Source organism: Poecile atricapillus, chromosome 2, assembly GCF_030490865.1.
Source record: "Poecile atricapillus isolate bPoeAtr1 chromosome 2, bPoeAtr1.hap1, whole genome shotgun sequence".
Taxonomy (NCBI): Eukaryota; Metazoa; Chordata; class Aves; order Passeriformes; family Paridae; genus Poecile; species Poecile atricapillus.
In genome coordinates, this window is record NC_081250.1 from 153,369,335 (window position 1) to 153,387,377 (window position 18,043).

Genomic DNA, 18,043 nt, shown 5'->3' on the forward strand with positions numbered 1-18,043 from the left:
ATTTGTTCCCATTTTTTTCATTTTTGTTCCCATTTATTTTCATTTTTATTCCCATTTTTTCACTTTTATTCCCATTTTTTAACTTTTATTCCAATTTTTTCGCTCTTATTCCCATTTTTTCACTTTTATTCCAATTTTTTTCACTTTTATTCCCATTTTTTCCACTTAACCATTTTTTCATTTTCATTCTCTTTTTTTATTTTTATTCCCATTTTTTTTTTACTTTTATTCCCATTTTTTTTCACTTTTACTCTCATTTTTTTCACTTTTATTCCTGTTTTTTTTTCGCTTTTTTCCCCATTCCCCCCCATTTTTTCCCTGTTTTCCCCCCAAAATTCCCATTTTTTCCTGGAATTCTGTGTTTCCTGCAGATGAAGAGGATCAGAGCTCCTTAATCCCATTTTTTCTCCCATTTTATCCCCATTTTCCCTCCATTTCCCCCCATTTTTCCCCATTTCCCCCATTTTTCCCTCATTTTTCCCATTTTCCCCCCAAAATTCCCATTTTTTCCCGGAATTCCGTGTTTTCCACAGGCCAAGCCAATCAATGCTCCTTAATCCCATTTCCCCCTCCTTCTCCCCTATTTTTTTCCGCATTTTTCCCAATTTTTCCTCATTTTTCCACCCATTTTTCCCCCATTTTCCACCCATTTCCCCCCATTTTTCCCCCATTTTTCCCCATTTTTCCCCCAAAATTCCCATTTTTTCCCGGAATTCCATGTTCCCTGCAGATAAAGAGGATCAGAGCTCCTTAATCCCATTTTTTCCCCATTTTATCCCCATTTTCCCTCCATTTCTACCCATTCTCCCCCCATTTTTCCCCCATTTTTCCCCATTTCCACCCCATTTTTCCCATTTTCTCCCCAAAATTCCCATTTTTTCCCGGAATTCCGTGTTTTCCACAGGCCAAGCCAATCAATGCTCCTTAATCCCATTTCCCCCTCATTTTCCCCTATTTTTTCCCCATTTTTCCCCATTTTATCCCCATTTTTCCACCCATTTTCCCCCATTTTCCCCCCATTTTTCCCCATTCCCCCCCATTTTTTCCCCATTTTCCCCCAAAATTCCCATTTTTTCCTGGAATTCCATGTTTCCTGCAGATAAAGAGGATCAGAGCTCCTTAATCCCATTTTTTCCCCATTTCCCCCCATTTTCCCTCCTTTTTTCCCCATTTTTCCCCATTTTCCCCCCATTTTTCCCCATTTCCCCCCCATTTTTTCCCATTTTTCCCCCCAAATTCCCATTTTTTCCTGGAATTCCGTGTTTTCCACAGGTCAAGCCAATCAATGCTCTTTAATCCCATTTTCCCCTCCTTTTCCCCTATTTTTTTCCCCATTTTTCCCCATTTTCCCTCCATTTCCACCCATTTTTCCCCCATTTTTTCCCATTTTTCCCCCAAAATTCCCGTTTTTTCCCGGAATTCCGTGTTTCCTGCAGATGAAGAGAATCAGAGCTCCTTAATCCCATTTTCCCCCGTTTTATCCCCATTTCCCCCCATTTTCCCCCCATTTTTCCCCATTCCCCCCCATTTTTTCCCCATTTTCCTCCCAAAATTCCCATTTTTTCCTGGAATTCCATGTTTCCTGCAGATGAAGAGGATCAGAGCTCCTTAATCCCATTTTTCCCCCATTTTATCCCCATTTTCCCTCCTTTTTTCCCCTTTTTTCCCATTTCCCCCCATTTTCCCCCATTTTATCCCCATTTCCCCCCATTTTTCCCCCATTTTTTCCCATTTTCCCCCCAAAATTCCCATTTTTTCCCGGAATTCCGTGTTTTCCACAGGTCAAGCCAATCAATGCTCCTTAATCCCATTTCCGCCTCCTTTTCCCCTATTTTTTTCCCTATTTTTCCCCATTTAATCCCCATTTCCCCCCATTTTTCCCTCTCATTTTTTCCCATTTTTCCCCATTCCACCCCATTTTTTCCCATTTTTCCCCCAAAATTCCCATTTTTTCCCGGAATTCCGTGTTTTCCACAGGTGAAGCCAATCAATGCTCCTTAATCCCATTTCCCCCTCCTTCTCCCCTATTTTTTTCCCCATTTTTCCCCATTTTTCCTCATTTTTCCACCCATTTCCCCCCATTTTCCCCCCATTTTTCCCCATTTCCCCCCATTTTTCCCCATTTTCCTCCCAAAATTCCCATTTTTTCCCGGAATTCCGTGTTTCCTGCAGATGAAGAGGATCAGAGCTCCTTAATCCCATTTTTTCCCCCATTTTATCCTCATTTTCCCTCCATTTTTCCCCATTTCCACCCATTTTTCCCCATTTTTCCCCTTTTCCCCCTCATTTTTCCCATTTTCTCCCCAAAATTCCCATTTTTTCCCGGAATTCCGTGTTTTCCGCAGGCCAAGCCAATCAATGCTCCTTAATCCCATTTCCCCCTCCTTCTCCCCTATTTTTTCCCCATTTTTCCCCCATTTCCCCCCATTTCCCCCCATTGCCCCCCATTTTTTCCCATTTTTCCCCCAAAATTCCCATTTTTTCCTGGAATTCCAATGTTTCCTGCAGATGAAGAGGATCAGAGCTCCTTAATCCCATTTTTTTCCCCATTTTATCCCCATTTTTTACCCATTTCCCCCCATTTTCCCCCATTTTTCCCCATTTTTTCCCATTTCTCCCCTTTTCCCTCTCATTTTTTCCCATTTTTTCCCATTTTCCCCCCCAAAATTCCCATTTTTTCCTGGAATTCCGTGTTTTCCACAGGCCAAGCCAATCAATGCTCCTAAATCCCATTTCCCATTCCTTCTCCCCTATTTTTTCCCCATTTTTCCCCATTTTTACCCCCAAATTCCCATTTTTTCCTGGAATTCCATGTTTCCTGCAGATGAAGAGGATCAGAGCTCCTTAATCCCATTTTCCCCCCATTTTATCCCCATTTTCCCTCCATTTCCCCCCATTTTTTCCCCATTTTTTCCCCATTTCCCCCCATTTTTTCCCAATTTTTTCCCATTTTACCCCAAAATTCCCATTTTTTTCCCGGAATTCCGTGTTTTCCACAGGCCAAGCCAATCAATGCTCTTTAATCCCATTTCCCCCTCCTTCTCCCCTATTTTTTTCCCCATTTTTTCCCATTTTTCCCCATTTTATCCCCATTTCCCCCCATTTTTCCCCCATTTTTTCCCTTTTCCCCCAAAATTCCCATTTTTTCCTGGAATTCCGTGTTTCCTGCAGATGAAGAGGACCAGAGCTCCTTAATCCCATTTTTTCCCCATTTCCCCCCCATTTTCCCTCCTTTTTTCCCCATTTTTCCCCATTTTCCCCCCATTTTTCCCCATTTCCCCCCCATTTTTCCCATTTTCCCCCCAAAATTCCCGTTTTTTCCCGGAATTCCGTGTTTTCCACAGGTCAAGCCAATCAATGCTCCTTAATCCCATTTCCCCCTCCTTTTCCCCTATTTTTTCCCCCATTTTTCCCCATTTCCACCCATTTTTCCCCCATTTTTTCCCATTTCCCCCCATTTCCCCCCCATTTTTTCCCATTTTTCCCCCCCAAAATTCCCGTTTTTTCCCGGAATTCCGTGTTTTCCGCAGGTGAAGCGTGCTCTGGTGCAGCTGATCAGTGCCATGGCTCACCACGGATTCCTGGAGCAGCCGGGAGGGGAATCTCTCCTGGAATTCCTGATCCGCCAGTGCGCCCTGCCCATGGATGAGGTCAGAATTCCCAAATTTCCTCCCAGAATTCCCAATTTTCCCCACCCTTTTCCCGCTCTTTTCCCTTCTTCCCATCCTCTCCCAATTTTTCCCCTTTTTTCCTGCCTTTTCCTCCCCTTTTATCCCAATTTTTCCCTTTTCCTTTCCCATTTTTCCCATTTTTTTCTCTTTTTTCCACCATTTTCCTCCCATTTTTTCCCCCTTTTTCCTCCCATTTTTCCCCATTTTTCCCATTTTTCTCCATTTTCCTTTTTTATCCCAATTTTTTCCTTCTGTTCTTTCCCTTCTTTTTCACATTTTTCTCTTTTCCCCCTTTTTTCTCCCATTTTCCTCCCATTTTTTCCATTTTCTTCCCATTTTCCTCCCATTTTTCTCCCATTTTCCCCATTTTTTTTCCATTTCCCCTTTTATCCCAATTTTTCCCTTTCCTTTCCTTTTTTTCCCATTTTTTCTCTTTTTTCCCCCCTTTTTCCTCCCATTTTTCCCATTTTTCCCCATTTTTCCCATTTTTCTCCATTTTCCTTTTTATCCCAATTTTTTCCTTCTGTTTATTCCCTTCTTTTTTCACATTTTCCTCTTTTCCCCCTTTTTTCTCCCATTTTTCTCCCATTTTTTCCTCCCATTTTTCTCCCATTTTTTCCATTTTCTTCCCATTTTCCTCCGATTTTTCTCCCATTTTTCCCATTTTTCTCCTTTTCCCCTTTTATCCAAATTTTTCCCTTTCCTTTCTCCTTTTTCCCATTTTTTCTCTTTTTTCCACCATTTTTCCACCATTTTTTCCCATTTTCCACCATTTTTTCCCATTTTTTCCCTCTTTTCCATTTTTTTCTCTTTTTTCCACCATTTTCCTCCCATTTTTTCCCCCTTTTTCCTCCCATTTTTCCCCATTTTTCCCATTTTTCTCCATTTTCCTTTTTTATCCCATTTTTTTCCTTCTGTTCTTTCCCTTCTTTTTTCACATTTTCCTCTTTTCCCCCTTTTTTCTCCCATTTTTCTCCCATTTTTTCCTCCCATTTTCCTCCCATTTTTTCCATTTTCTTCCCATTTTCCTCCGATTTTTCTCCCATTTTTCCCATTTTTTCCTTTTCCCCTTTTATCCAAATTTTTCCCTTTCCTTTCTCTTTTTTTCCCATTTTTTCTCTTTTTTCCACCATTTTCCTACCATTTTTCCCATTTTTCTCCCATTTTTTCCCTTTTTTTGTCCCATTTTTCCCATTTCCTTCATTTCCTCCTTTTATCCCAATTTTCCCTCTCTCTTTTCCTTTGTTTTTCCCCATTTTTCCTCCCCTTTTCCCACTTTTTTCCCCATTTTCCCCCCTTTTTCCCCTCTTTATTGCCACTTTTTTCCCTCTTTTTCCCACTTTTTCTCCCTTTCTCATTTTTCCCCATTTTTTCCCCATTTTTCCCCTTTTCCTCCTTTTTTTCCGTTTTTCAACCTTTTTTCCCATTTTTCCCCATTTTTCCCCCATTTTTTCCCTTTTTTCCCCCTTTTCCCTCCTTTTTCCCATTTTTCCCCTTTTTCAACCTTTTCCCCCATTTTTTCCCTTTTTCCCCATTTTTCCCCACTTTTTCCCCATTTTTTCCCACTTTTTCTCCCCCTTTCCCATTTTTCCCCATTTTTTTTGTTTTCCTCCTTTTTATCCGTTTTTCAACCTTTTTTCCCATTTTTCCCAATTTTTCCCCCATTTTTCCCTTTTTTCCACTTTTTCTCTCCTTTTCCCTGTTCTTTTCCCATTTTTCCCTTTTTTCCCCCTTTTCCCTCATTTTTTCCCTGTTTTTCCCCCTTTTCAACCTTTTTTCCCATTTTTTCCCTTTTTTCCCATTTTTCCCCACTATTTTCCTTTTTTTCCCATTTTTCCCCACTTTTTTCCCTTTTTCCCCATTTTTCCCCATTTTTCCCCACTTTTTCCCCATTTTTTCCCACTTTTTCTCCCCCTTTCCCATTTTTCCCCATTTTTTTTGTTTTTCTCCTTTTTTTCCCCTTTTCAACCTTTTTTCCCATTTATCCACTTTTCCTCTTTTTTTCCCATTTTCCCCTTTTTTCCACTTTTTCTCTCCTTTTCCCTGTTCTTTTCCCATTTTTTCCCTTTTTTCCCCCTTTTCCCTCATTTTTTCCCTGTTTTTCCCCCTTTTCAACCTTTTTCCCCATTTTTCCCTTTTTTTCCCATTTTTTCCCCACTTTTTTCCCTTTTTCCCCATTTATCCCCATTTTTCCCGTTTTTCCCCATTTTTCCCCACTTTTTCCCCATTTTTTCCCACTTTTTCTCCCCCTTTCCCATTTTTCCCCATTTTTTTTTGTTTTCCTCCTTTTTTTCCCTTTTTCAACCTTTTTTCCCATTTTTCCCAATTTTTCCCCCATTTTTCCCTTTTTTCCACTTTTTCTCTCCTTTTCCCTGTTCTTTTCCCATTTTTTCCCTTTTTTCCCCCTTTTCCCTCCCTTTTTCCCTGTTTTTCCCCCTTTTCAACCTTTTTTCCCATTTTTTCCCTTTTTTCCCATTTTTCCCCACTATTTTCCTTTTTTTCCCATTTTTCCCCACTTTTTTCCCTTTTTCCCCATTTTTCCCCATTTTTCCCCACTTTTTCCCCATTTTTTCCCACTTTTTCTCCCCCTTTCCCATTTTTCCCCATTTTTTTTGTTTTCCTCCTTTTTTTCCCTTTTTCAACTTTTTCTCCCATTTTTCCCCATTTTTCCCCCATTTTTCCCTTTTTTCCACTTTTTCTCTCCTTTTCCCTGTTCTTTTCCCATTTTTCCCTTTTTTTCCCCTTTTCCCTCCCTTTTTCCCTGTTTTTCCCCTTTTTCAACCTTTTTTCCCATTTTTTCCCTTTTTCCCCATTTTTCCCCACTATTTTCATTTTTTTCCCATTTTTCCCCACTTTTTCCCCATTTTTTCCCACTTTTTCTCCCCCTTTCCCATTTTTCCCCATTTTTTTTGTTTTTCTCCTTTTTTTGCCCTTTTCAACCTTTTTTCCCATTTATCCACTTTTCCTCTTTTTTCCCATTTTCCCCTTTTTTCCACTTTTTCTCTCCTTTTCCCTGTTCTTTTCCCATTTTTCCCTTTTTTCCCCCTTTTCCCTCATTTTTTCCCTGTTTTTCCCCCTTTTCAACCTTTTTCCCCATTTTTCCCTTATTTTCCCATTTTTTCCCCACTTTTTTCCCTTTTTCCCCATTTATCCCCATTTTTCCCGTTTTTCCCATTTTTCCCCACTTTTTCCCCATTTTTTCCCACTTTTTCTCCCCCTTTCCCATTTTTCCCCATTTTTTTTTGTTTTTCTCCTTTTTTTCCCCTTTTCAACCTTTTTTCCCATTTATCCACTTTTCCTCTTTTTTTCCCATTTTCCCCATTTTTCCACTTTTTCTCTCCTTTTCCCTGTTCTTTTCCCATTTTTCCCTTTTTTCCCCCCTTTTCCCTCCTTTTTCCCATTTTTCCCCTTTTTCAACCTTTTCCCCCATTTTTTCCCTTTTTTTCCCATTTTTCCCCCACTTTTTCCCCATTTTTTCCCACTTTTTTCCCTTTTTCCTTGTTTTTCCCTATTTTTTCCCATTTTTCCCCCTTTTTCCCATTTTTCCCCCTTTTTCCTGTTTTTCTCCTTTTTTCCCCTTTTTCAACCTTTTTTCCCATTTTTTCCCCATTTTTTTCCCATTTTTTCCCTTTTTCCCCCCTTTTCCCTGTTTTATCCCCATTTTTCCCACTTTTCCCTGCTTTTTCCCATATTTCCTCTCCTTTTCCCTGTTTTATTCCCATTTTTCCTCCCTTTTCCCTGTTTTTTCCCATTTTCTCCCCCTTTCCCTGTTTTTTTCCCGTATTTTTCCCCTTTTTCCCTATTTTTTCCCCATTTTCCCCATTTTTCCCCCTTTTCCCTCCTCCCCTCCCCCATTTTTTCAGGAATTTCCCTTTTTTTTCTCCCAGCCCTCCGGAATTCCAGAGGAAAATTCCGAGGATCCCACGAGCGGCAGCGTCCGGAGCGTCAGCGTCAGCACCCTCCTCCTCCTCAGCACCACCGTGCCCAGGATGAGCCACGTCAGTTTTCCTGGAAAAAATTCCCAAAAAACCAAAATCCTGCAATTCCTCATCCCAAAAAACCCCAAAATTCCCAATCCCGAGGAATTTCCAGGGAGTTTTTCGGGAATTTTTAGGAATTTTCTGAGAATTTTCCAGGAATTTTCTGAGAATTTTTGTGAATTTTCCAGGAATTTTCAGGAATTTTCCAGGAATTTTCTGGAAATTTTTTTTGGATTTTCCAGGAATTTGGGGGGAATTTTCCAGGAAATTTCTGGAGCATTTGGGGCATTTTTCAGGGAATTTTCTGAGAATGTTCCAGAAATTTTCTGGGAATTTTCCAGGAGTTTTCAGATATTTTTGAGAAATTTTCAGGGGATTTTCCAGGATTTTTCTGAGAATTTGCCAGGAATTTTCTGGAAATTTTCTGGAATTTTTTTTTTTTTAATTTTTGGGCAACTTTTGGGAGAATTTTGGGCAATTTTTAGGAATTTCCCGGGAAGTTTCTGAGAATTTCCATCCCAAAATTCCCAATTCTGAAGGAATTTCCATCCCAAAATTCCCGATCCCAAGACATTTCCTCCTCCTCCTCAGCACCACCGTGCCCAGGATGAGCCACGTCAGTTTTCCTGGAAAAAATTCCCAAAAAACCAAAATCCTGCAATTCCTCATCCCAAAAAACCCCAAAATTCCCAATCCCGAGGAATTTCCAGGGAGTTTTTCGGGAATTTTTAGGAATTTTCTGAGAATTTTCCAGGAATTTTCTGAGAATTTTTGTGAATTTTCCAGGAATTTTCAGGAATTTTCCAGGAATTTTCTGGAAATTTTTTTTGGATTTTCCAGGAATTTGGGGGGAATTTTCCAGGAAATTTCTGGAGCATTTGGGGCATTTTTCAGGGAATTTTCTGAGAATGTTCCAGAAATTTTCTGGGAATTTTCCAGGAGTTTTCAGATATTTTTGAGAAATTTTCAGGGGATTTTCCAGGATTTTTCTGAGAATTTGCCAGGAATTTTCTGGAAATTTTCTGGAATTTTTTTTTTTTTAATTTTTGGGCAACTTTTGGGAGAATTTTGGGCAATTTTTAGGAATTTCCCGGGAAGTTTCTGAGAATTTCCATCCCAAAATTCCCAATTCTGAAGGAATTTCCATCCCAAAATTCCCGATCCCAAGACATTTCCTCCTCCTCCTCAGCACCACCGTGCCCAGGATGAGCCACGTCAGTTTTCCTGGAAAAAATTCCCAAAAAACCAAAATCCTGCAATTCCTCATCCCAAAAAACCCCAAAATTCCCAATCCCGAGGAATTTCCAGGGAGTTTTTTGGGAATTTTTAGGAATTTTCTGAGAATTTTCCAGGAATTTTCAGAAAATTTTTGTGAATTTTCCAGGAATTTTCAGGAATTTTCCAGGAATTTTCTGGAAATTTTTTTTGGATTTTCCAGGAATTTGGGGGGAATTTTCCAGGAAATTTCTGGAGCATTTGGGGCATTTTTCAGGGAATTTTCTGAGAATGTTCCAGAAATTTTCTGGGAATTTTCCAGGAGTTTTCAGATATTTTTGAGAAATTTTCAGGGGATTTTCCCGGAATTTTCTGAGAATTTGCCAGGAATTTTCTGGAAATTTTCTGGAATTTTTTTTTTTTTATTATTTTTGGGCAATTTTTGGGAGAATTTTGGGCAATTTTTAGGAATTTCCCGGGAAGTTTCTGAGAATTTCCATCCCAAAATTCCCAATTCTGAAGGAATTTCCATCCCAAAATTCCCAATTCTAAGGGAACTTTCCAGGGATTTTTGGAGAATTTTCCAAGGATTTGGGGGGATTTTCTAGGGATTTTCTGATAATTTTCCAGGAATTTTCAGAACTTTGGGGGGAAATTTCTGGGAATTTTTTTGGATTTTCCAGGAATTTTGGGGGGATTTTTTTGGGAATTTTCTGGAGACTTTTGGGCAGGTTTTAGGAATTTTCCAGGAATTTTCTGGAGGTTTTCCTGGAATTTTTCTGGTAGATTTTTAGGGATTTTTTTTTGGGAATTTTCCAGAAGTTTTCCAGAGATTTACCGTGAATTTTCTGTGGTTTTTTTCCAGGGTTTTTTTTGGGAATTTTCCAGGAATTTTTGTGGAAATGTTTTGTGGATTTTCAGGGAATTTTTGGGGAATTTTCCAGAAATTTTCTGGGATTTTTCTGGGTTTTACAGGAATTTTCCAGGAATTTTCTGGAGATTTTCCCAGGAATTTTTTGTGGATTTTCAGGGAATTTTTTTTAATTCTCCAAGAATTTACCATGAATTTTCTGGGATTTTTCCAGGAATTTTCCAGGAATTTTCTGGAGTTTTTCCTGGAAAATCTGTGTGGATTTTCAGGAAAATTTGGGGGAATTTTCCAGGAATTTACTGTGAATTTTCTGGGATTTTTCTGTATTTTTTCAGGGAATTTTCTGGGGATTTTCCTGGAATTTTCAGGGGATTTTCCTGGAATTTTCTGAGTATTCTTCTGGAATTTTCTGGGGATTTTAGTAGAATTTTCCAGAGATTTTCCCAGGAATTTTTTGTGGATATTCAGGGAATTTTTGGGGAATTTTCCAGGAATTTACTGTGAATTTGCTGGGATTTTTCTGTATTTTTTCAGGGAATTTTCTGAAGATTTTCCTGGAATTTTCAGGGGATTTTCCTGGAATTTTCTGAGGATTTTCCTGGAATTTTCTGGGGATTTTCCTGGAATTTTCTGGGGATTTTAGTAGAATTTTCCAGAGATCTTCCCAGGAATTTTTTGTGGATATTCAGGGAATTTTTGGGGAATTTTCCAGGAATTTACTGTGAATTTTCTGGGATTTTTCCGTATTTTTTCAGGGAATTTTCTGAAGATTTTCCTGGAATTTTTCTGGGGATTTTCCTGGAATTTTCTGGAAATTTTCTGGGGATTTTAGTAGAATTTTCCAGAGATTTTCCCAGGATTTTTCTGTGGATATTCAGGGAATTTTTGGGGAATTTTCCAGGAATTTACTGTGAATTTTCTGGGATTTTTCTGTATTTTTTCAGGGAATTTTCAGGGGATTTTCCTGGAATTTTCTGAGGATTCTCCTGGAATTTTCTGGGGATTTTAGTAGAATTTTCCAGAGATTTTCCCAGGAATTTTTTGTGGATATTCAGGGAATTTTTGGGGAATTTTCCAGGAATTTACTGTGAATTTTCTGGGATTTTTCCATATTTTTTCAGGGAGTTTTCTGAAGATTTTCCTGGAATTTTTCTGGGGATTTTCCTGGAATTTTCTGAGGATTTTCCTGGAATTTTCTGGGGATTTTAGTAGAGTTTTCCAGAGATTTTCCCAGGAATTTTTTATGGATATTCAGGGAATTTTTGGGGAATTTTCCAGGAATTTACTGTGAATTTTCTGGGATTTTTCTGTATTTTTTCAGGGAATTTTCTGAAGATTTTCCTGGAATTTTCTGGGGATTTTCCTGGAATTTTCAGGGGATTTTCCTGGAATTTTCAGGGGATTTTCCTGGAATTTTCTGAGGATTTTCCTGGAATTTTCTGGGGATTTTAGTAGAATTTTCCAGAGATTTTCCCAGGAATTTTTTGTGGATATTCAGGGAATTTTTGGGGAATTTTCCAGGAATTTACTGTGAATTTGCTGGGATTTTTCTGTATTTTTTCAGGGAATTTTCTGAAGATTTTCCTGGAATTTTTCTGGGCATTTTCCTGGAATTTTCTGGGGATTTTCCTGGAATTTTCTGGAAATTTTCTGGGAATTTTAGAGGAATTTTCCAGAGATTTTCCCAGGAATTTTCTGGGGATTTTCCTGGAATTTTCTGGAGATTTTCTGGGGATTTTCCTGGAATTTTCTGGAAATTTTCTGGGAATTTTAGAGGAATTTTCCAGAAATTTTCCCAGGAATTTTCTGTGGATTTTCAGGGAATTTTCCGGAATTTTTCCGGGATTTTCCCGGGAATTCCCGAGGTCCATCCCATGAATTTTCCGGAATTTTCCGGCAGGTTCTGTGGCCGTTCCTGTTGGAATTTCTGCTCCCGGCTCCTTTCAGCCCAGCCCTGACCCCGCTGTGCCGCAGCCTCGCTTTCCTGGCCGCCAAAATCCGGGAAGAGCCTCCGGAAAAAACCCCGGAGCGCCGCGGTAAATCCCGGGAAATCCTCGGGAATTCCGGATTCCGGGGGGTGGGGGAGGGGTTATCCCGATTTTCCGTCTTTTCCAGGGAATCTTCCGTCTCCTCAAGCGCTGCTCGTCAGGCTCCTGGTGAGTTGAGGGAATTCCCGGGAATTTGGGGAGTTTTCCGGGAATTTTTTGGGAATTTTGGGGGGTTTTTATGGGAATTTTGGGGGAATTTTTTAGGAATTTTCTGGGAATTTTTTGGGGAATTTTTGGGGAATTTTGGGGGAATTTTTAGGGATTTTCCAGGGATTTTCTGGGAATTTTTCAGGATTTTTTTGGAATTTTTGGGGGTTTTTATGGGAATTTTGGGGGGAATTTTATAGGGGTTTTCCAGGGATTTTCTGGGAATTTTTCAGGAATTTTCTGGGAATTTTTCAGGATTTTTTTGGGAATTTTGGGGGGTTTTCATGGGAATTTTGGGGGAATTTTTTAGGAATTTTCCAGGGATTTTCTGAGACTTTTTCAGGAATTTTTTCAGGAATTTTCTGGGAATTTTGGGGGAAATTTCCAGGAATTTTTTGAGAATTTTTCAGGGATTTTCTGGGGATTTTCCAAGGAATTTCTGGGAATTTTTGGGAAATTTTTTAGGAATGTTCCAGGGATTTTCTGGGAATTTTCTGGGAATTTTGGGGGGTTTTTATGGGAATTTTGGGGGAATTTTGGGGGAATTTTCCAGGGATTTTCTGGGAATTTTCTGGGAGTTTTTCAGGAATTTTTGGGGAATTTTTTGGGAATTTTTTAGGAATTTTCCAGGGATTTTCTGTGAATTTTTCAGGAATTTTTTGGGAATTTGGGGGGTTTTTAATGGGAATTTTGGGGGAATTTTTTAGGAATTTTCTGGGAATTTTTCAGGAATTTTTGGGGAATTTTGGGGGAATTTTTTAGGAATTTTCCAGGGATTTTCTGTGAATTTTTCAGGAATTTTTTGGGAATTTGGGTTTTTTTTAATGGGAATTTTGGGGGAATTTTTTAGGAATTTTCCAGGGATTTTCTGGGAATTTTCTGGGAATTTTTCAGGAATTTTTTGAGAGTTTTGGGGGGATTGTCTGGGAATTTTCCTGTGATTTTCCTGGAATTTTGGGGGAATTTTTTAGGACTGTTCCAGGAATTTTCCAGGGATTTTCTGGGAATTTTTGGGGGGAATTTTCTGGGAATTTTCTGGGAATTTTCCTGGGATTTTCTGTGGGTTTTCAGGGAATTTTCAGGGAATTTTTGGGAATGTTGCAGGGATTTTCCAGGGCTTTTCCAGGGATTTTCAGAAATTTTTGGGGACTTTTGGGTAATTTTCCAGGGTTTTTTTGAGAGTTTTCCGGGAATTTTCCAGGAATTTTTGGGAATGCTCTATAGGGATTTTCTGGGAAATTCCAGGAATGTTCCAGGGGGTTTTCTGGGAATTCTCTGGGAATTTTCTGAGAATTTTCCAGGGATTCTCTGAGAATTTTCTGGGAATTTTGGAGGAATTTTCGAGGAATTTTCTGGGAATCCGATTCCCAACTTTTCCTCTGGAATTCCAGCTGCCATTCCCGATTTTCCCTCCGGAATTCCATCTCCCATTCCCAAGTTATTTTCTGGAATTCCACCTCCCATTCCCACTTTTCCTTTGGAATTCTTGCTATGATTCCCACTTTCTCCTCTGGAATTCCCACTCCCACATTTTTCTTTGGAATTCCGTCTCCAATTCCCACTTTTTCCTTTGGAATTCCCGCTCACAATTCCAATTTTTCCTCTGGAATTCCATTTCCCATTCCCACTTTTTCCTTTGGAATTCCCTCTATGATTCCCAATTTTTCCATTGGAATCTCACTTCACGTTCCCAACTTTCCCTTTGGAATTCCCGTTCCCATTCCCGATTTTCCCTCTGGAATTCCCGCTCCCATTCCCAACTTTTCCCTCCTCTCCCATTCCCATTTTTCCACCACAATCCCACCTCCCATTCCCAATTTTTTCCTCTGGAATTCCTGCTATGATTCCCACGTTTTCCTTTGGAATTCCAGCTCCCATTCCCAATGTTTTCCTTTGGAATTCCCACTCCTATTCCCGATTTTTCCTCTGGAATTCCACCTCACATTCCCGATTTTTCCCACTCTTTTCCCGTTTTTCCCACCACAATTCCACCTCCCATTCCCAATTTTCCCTCTGGAATTCCAGCTCCCATTCCCGATTTTCCCTCTGGAATTCCTGCTATGATTCCCGATTTTCCCTCTGGAATTCCATCTCCCATTCCCGATTTTTCCGGCTCTTTTCCCGATTTTCCCACCACAATTCCAGCTCCCATTCCCACTTTTTCCTTTGGAATTCCATTTCCAATTCCCACTTTTTCCTCTGGAATTCCATCTCCCATTCCCAGTTTTCCCACCACAATCCCACCTCCCAATCCCAATTTTTTCCTTTGGAATTCCCGCTATGATTCCCACGTTTTCCTTTGGAATTCCCACCTCCCATTCCCAATTTTTCCTCTGAAACCCCACCTCACATTCCCGATGTTTTCCTTTGGAATTCCTGCTCCCATTCCCAACCTTTCCCTCCTCTCCCATTCCCGTTTTTCCCACCACAATTCCACCTCCCATTCCCAACTTTTCCTCTGGAATTCCACCTCACATTCCCAGTTTTCCCACCACAATTCCACATCCCATTCCCACTTTTTCCTTTGGAATTCCAGCTCCCATTCCCAATTTTTCCTCTGGAATTCCCGCTCCCATTCCCACTTTTCTCTCTGGAATTCCAGCTCCCATTCCCATTTTTCCTCTGGAATTCCGCCTCCCATTCCCGATTTTTCCTCTGGAATTCCAGCTCCCATTCCCATTTTCTCACCACAATCCCACCTCCCATTCCCACTTTTCCCTCTGGAATTCCAGCTCCCATTCCCGATTTTCCCTCTGAAACCCCAGCTCACATTCCCGATTTTCCCTCTGGAATTCCAGCTCCCATTCCCGATTTTCCCTCTGGAATTCCAGCTCCCATTCCCACTTTTCCCTCTGGAATTCCATCTCCCATTCCCGATTTTCCCTCTGGAATTCCAGCTCCCATTCCCGATTTTCCCTCTGGAATTCCCGCTCCCATTCCCGATTTTTCCGGCTCTTTTCCCGTTTTTCCCACCACAATTCCAGCTCCCATTCCCAAGTTTTTCCTCTGGAATTCCTGCTATGATTCCCAATTTTTCCTCTGGAATTTCAGCTCCCATTCCCAATTTTCCCACCACAATCCCACCTCCCAATCCCAATTTTTTCCTTTGGAATTCCCGCTATGATTCCCACGTTTTCCTTTGGAATTCCATCTCCCATTCCCAATTTTTCCTTTGGAATTCCATCTCCCATTCCCAATTTTCCCTCTGGAATTCCATCTCCCATTCCCACTTTTCCCTCTGGAATTCCCGCTCCCATTCCCACTTTTTCCTCTGGAATTCCATCTCCCATTCCCGATTTTTCCTCTGGAATTCCATCTCCCATTCCCACTTTTCCCTCTGGAATTCCAGCTCCCATTCCCATTTTCCCTCTGGAATTCCAGCTCCCATTCCCGATTTTCCTGCCAGAATCCCATTTCCCATTCCCATTTTCCCTCTGGAATTCCATCTCCCATTCCCAATTTTCCCTCTGGAATTCCACCTCACATTCCCACTTTTCCCTCTGGAATTCCATTTCCAAATCCCAGTTTTTCCCACCACAATTCCACCTCCCATTCCCGATTTTCCCTCTGGAATTCCACCTCCCATTCCCAATGTTTCCCTCTGGAATTCCCGCTCCCATTCCCGATTTTCCGGCTCTTTTCCCGTTTTTCCAGGCCGTTTCCTCCCGTCCTTTCCTGGATCCCGGGCGGGGCGAGGCCGCCCTGCGCCTGCTCCGCCTCCTCCCCACGGAATTTTCCCACCCGGAGCTGGAAAAAATTTGGGATGAGGAAATCCCGATTCTCCTGGAGCAGCTGAGAGGTGGGAACGGAATTCCCGGAAATTCCAGGAATTTCTGGAGGGAAAATTGGGAGGTGATGAGGAAATTTGGGATAAAGAAATTGGGGATAAGAGGGGAAATTTGGGATGAGGAATTTTGGGATGAGAGGGGAAATTTGGGATAAAGAAATTTGGGATAAGAGGGGAAATTTGGGATAAAGAATTCTGGGATGAGAGGGGAAATTTGGGATGAGGAATTTTGGGATGAGAGGGGAAATTTGGGATGAGGAATTTTGGGATGAGAGGGGAAATTTGGGATGAGAAAATCTGGGATGGGAGGGAAAATTTGGGATGAGGAATTTTGGGATGAGACAAAAAATTTGGGATAAGAGGGGAAATTTGGGAAAAGGAATTTTGGGATGGGAGAGGAAATTTGGGATGAGGAAATCCAGGATGGGAGGGGAAATTCGGGATAAGGGGGGAAATTCAGGATGAGGAATTTTGGGATGGGAATGGAAATTTGGGATGAGGAATTTTGGGATGAGGAATTTTGGGATGAGGAATTTTGGGATGGGAAGGGAAATTTGGGATGAGGAAATCCTGATTCTCCTGGAGCAGCTGAGAGGTGGGAACGGAATTCCCGGAATTCCAGGAATTTCTGGAGGGAAAACTGGGAGGTGATGAGGAAATTTGGGATAAAGAAATTGGGGATAAGAGAGGAAATTTGGGATGAGGAATTTTGGGATGAGAGGGGAAATTTGGGATAAAGAATTCTGGGATGGGAGGGGAAATTTGGGATGAGGAATTTTGGGATGAGAGGGGAAATTTGGGATAAAGAATTCTGGGATGGGAGGGGAAATTTGGGATGAGGAATTTTGGGATGAGAGGGGAAATTTGGGATAAAGAATTCTGGGATGGGAGGGGAAATTTGGGATGAGGAATTTTGGGATGAGACAAAAAATTTGAGATAAGAGGGAAAATCTGGGATGAGGAATTTTGGGATGGGAGAGGAAATTTGGGAAGAGGAATTTCAGGATGGGAGGGGAAATTTGGGATGAGGAATTTTGGGATGGCACAAAAAATTTGGGATGAGAGGAGAAAATCTGGGATGAGGAATTCTGGGATGGGAGGAGAAATTTGGGATGAGAAAATCTGGGATGGGAGGGAAATTTTGGGATGAGAGTGAAAATTTGGGATAAAGAATTCCGGGATGGGAGGGAAAATTTGGGATGAGGAAATTTGAGATGACACAAAAAATTTGGGATAAGAGGGGAAATTTGGGAAAAGGAATTTTGGGATGGGAGAGGAAATTCGGGATGAGGAAATCCAGGATGGGAGGGGAAATTCGGGATAAGGGGGGAAATTCAGGATGAGGAATTTTGGGATGGGAAGGGAAATTTGGGATGAGGAAATCCTGATTCTCCTGGAGCAGCTGAGAGGTGGGAACGGAATTCCAGGAAATTCCAGGAATTTCTGGAGGGAAAACTGGGAGGTGATGAGGAAATTTGGGATAAAGAAATTTGGGATAAGAGGGGAAATTTGGGATGAGGAATTTTGGGATGAGGGGAAATTTGGGATGAGGAATTTTGGGATGAGAGGGGAAATTTGGGATAAAGAATTCTGGGATGAGAGGGGAAATTTGGGATAAAGAATTCCGGGATGAGAGGGGAAATTTGGGATGAGGAATTTTGGGATGAGAGGGGAAATTTGGGATGAGGAATTTCAGGATGGGAGGAGAGATTTGGGAGAAGGAATTTTGGGATGACACAAAAAATTTGGGATGAGAGGAGAAAATCTGGGATGAGGAATTCTGGGATGGGAGGGGAAATTTGGGATGAGAGTGAAAATTTGGGATAAAGGATTCTGGGATGGGAGGGGAAATTTGGGATGAGAAAATCTGGGATGGGAGGGGAATTTTGGGATGAGAGCGAAAATTTGGGATAAAGGATTCTGGGATGGGAGGGGAAATTTGGGATGAGGAATTTTGGGATGAGACAAAAAATTTGGGATAAGAGGGGAAAATCTGGGATAAGGAATTTTGGGATAAGAGGGGAAATTTGGGATGAGAAAATCCAGGATGGGAGGGGAAATTCGGGATAAGAGGGGAAATTCAGGATGAGGAATTTTAGGATGGGAATGGAAATTTGGGATGAAGAATTTTGGGATGGGAAGGGAAATTTGGGATGAAGAATTTTGGGATGGGAAGGGAAATTTGGGATGAGGAAATCCCGATTCTCCTGGAGCAGCTGAGAGGTGGGAACGGAATTCCAGGAAATTGCAGGAATTTCTGGAGGGAAAATTGGGAGGTGATGAGGAAATTTGGGATAAAGAATTCTGGGATAAGAGGGGAAATT

The 18,043-nt window shown here is 41.0% G+C and overlaps 1 protein-coding gene across 2 annotated transcripts in view; it reads left to right on the forward strand.

The window, feature by feature from the left end:
- Nucleotides 1–18,043, forward strand: part of MROH1 (maestro heat like repeat family member 1) — a 141,286-nt gene that overhangs the window by 39,269 nt on the left and 83,974 nt on the right. For both annotated transcript variants that reach the window (XM_058830026.1, XM_058830025.1), the window contains 5 exons: nt 3,531–3,650; nt 7,559–7,669; nt 11,638–11,773; nt 11,853–11,893; nt 15,587–15,731. In XM_058830026.1, coding sequence (XP_058686009.1) covers nt 3,531–3,650; nt 7,559–7,669; nt 11,638–11,773; nt 11,853–11,893; nt 15,587–15,731 — 553 coding nt within the window. The remainder of the gene's footprint in view (nt 1–3,530; nt 3,651–7,558; nt 7,670–11,637; nt 11,774–11,852; nt 11,894–15,586; nt 15,732–18,043) is intronic.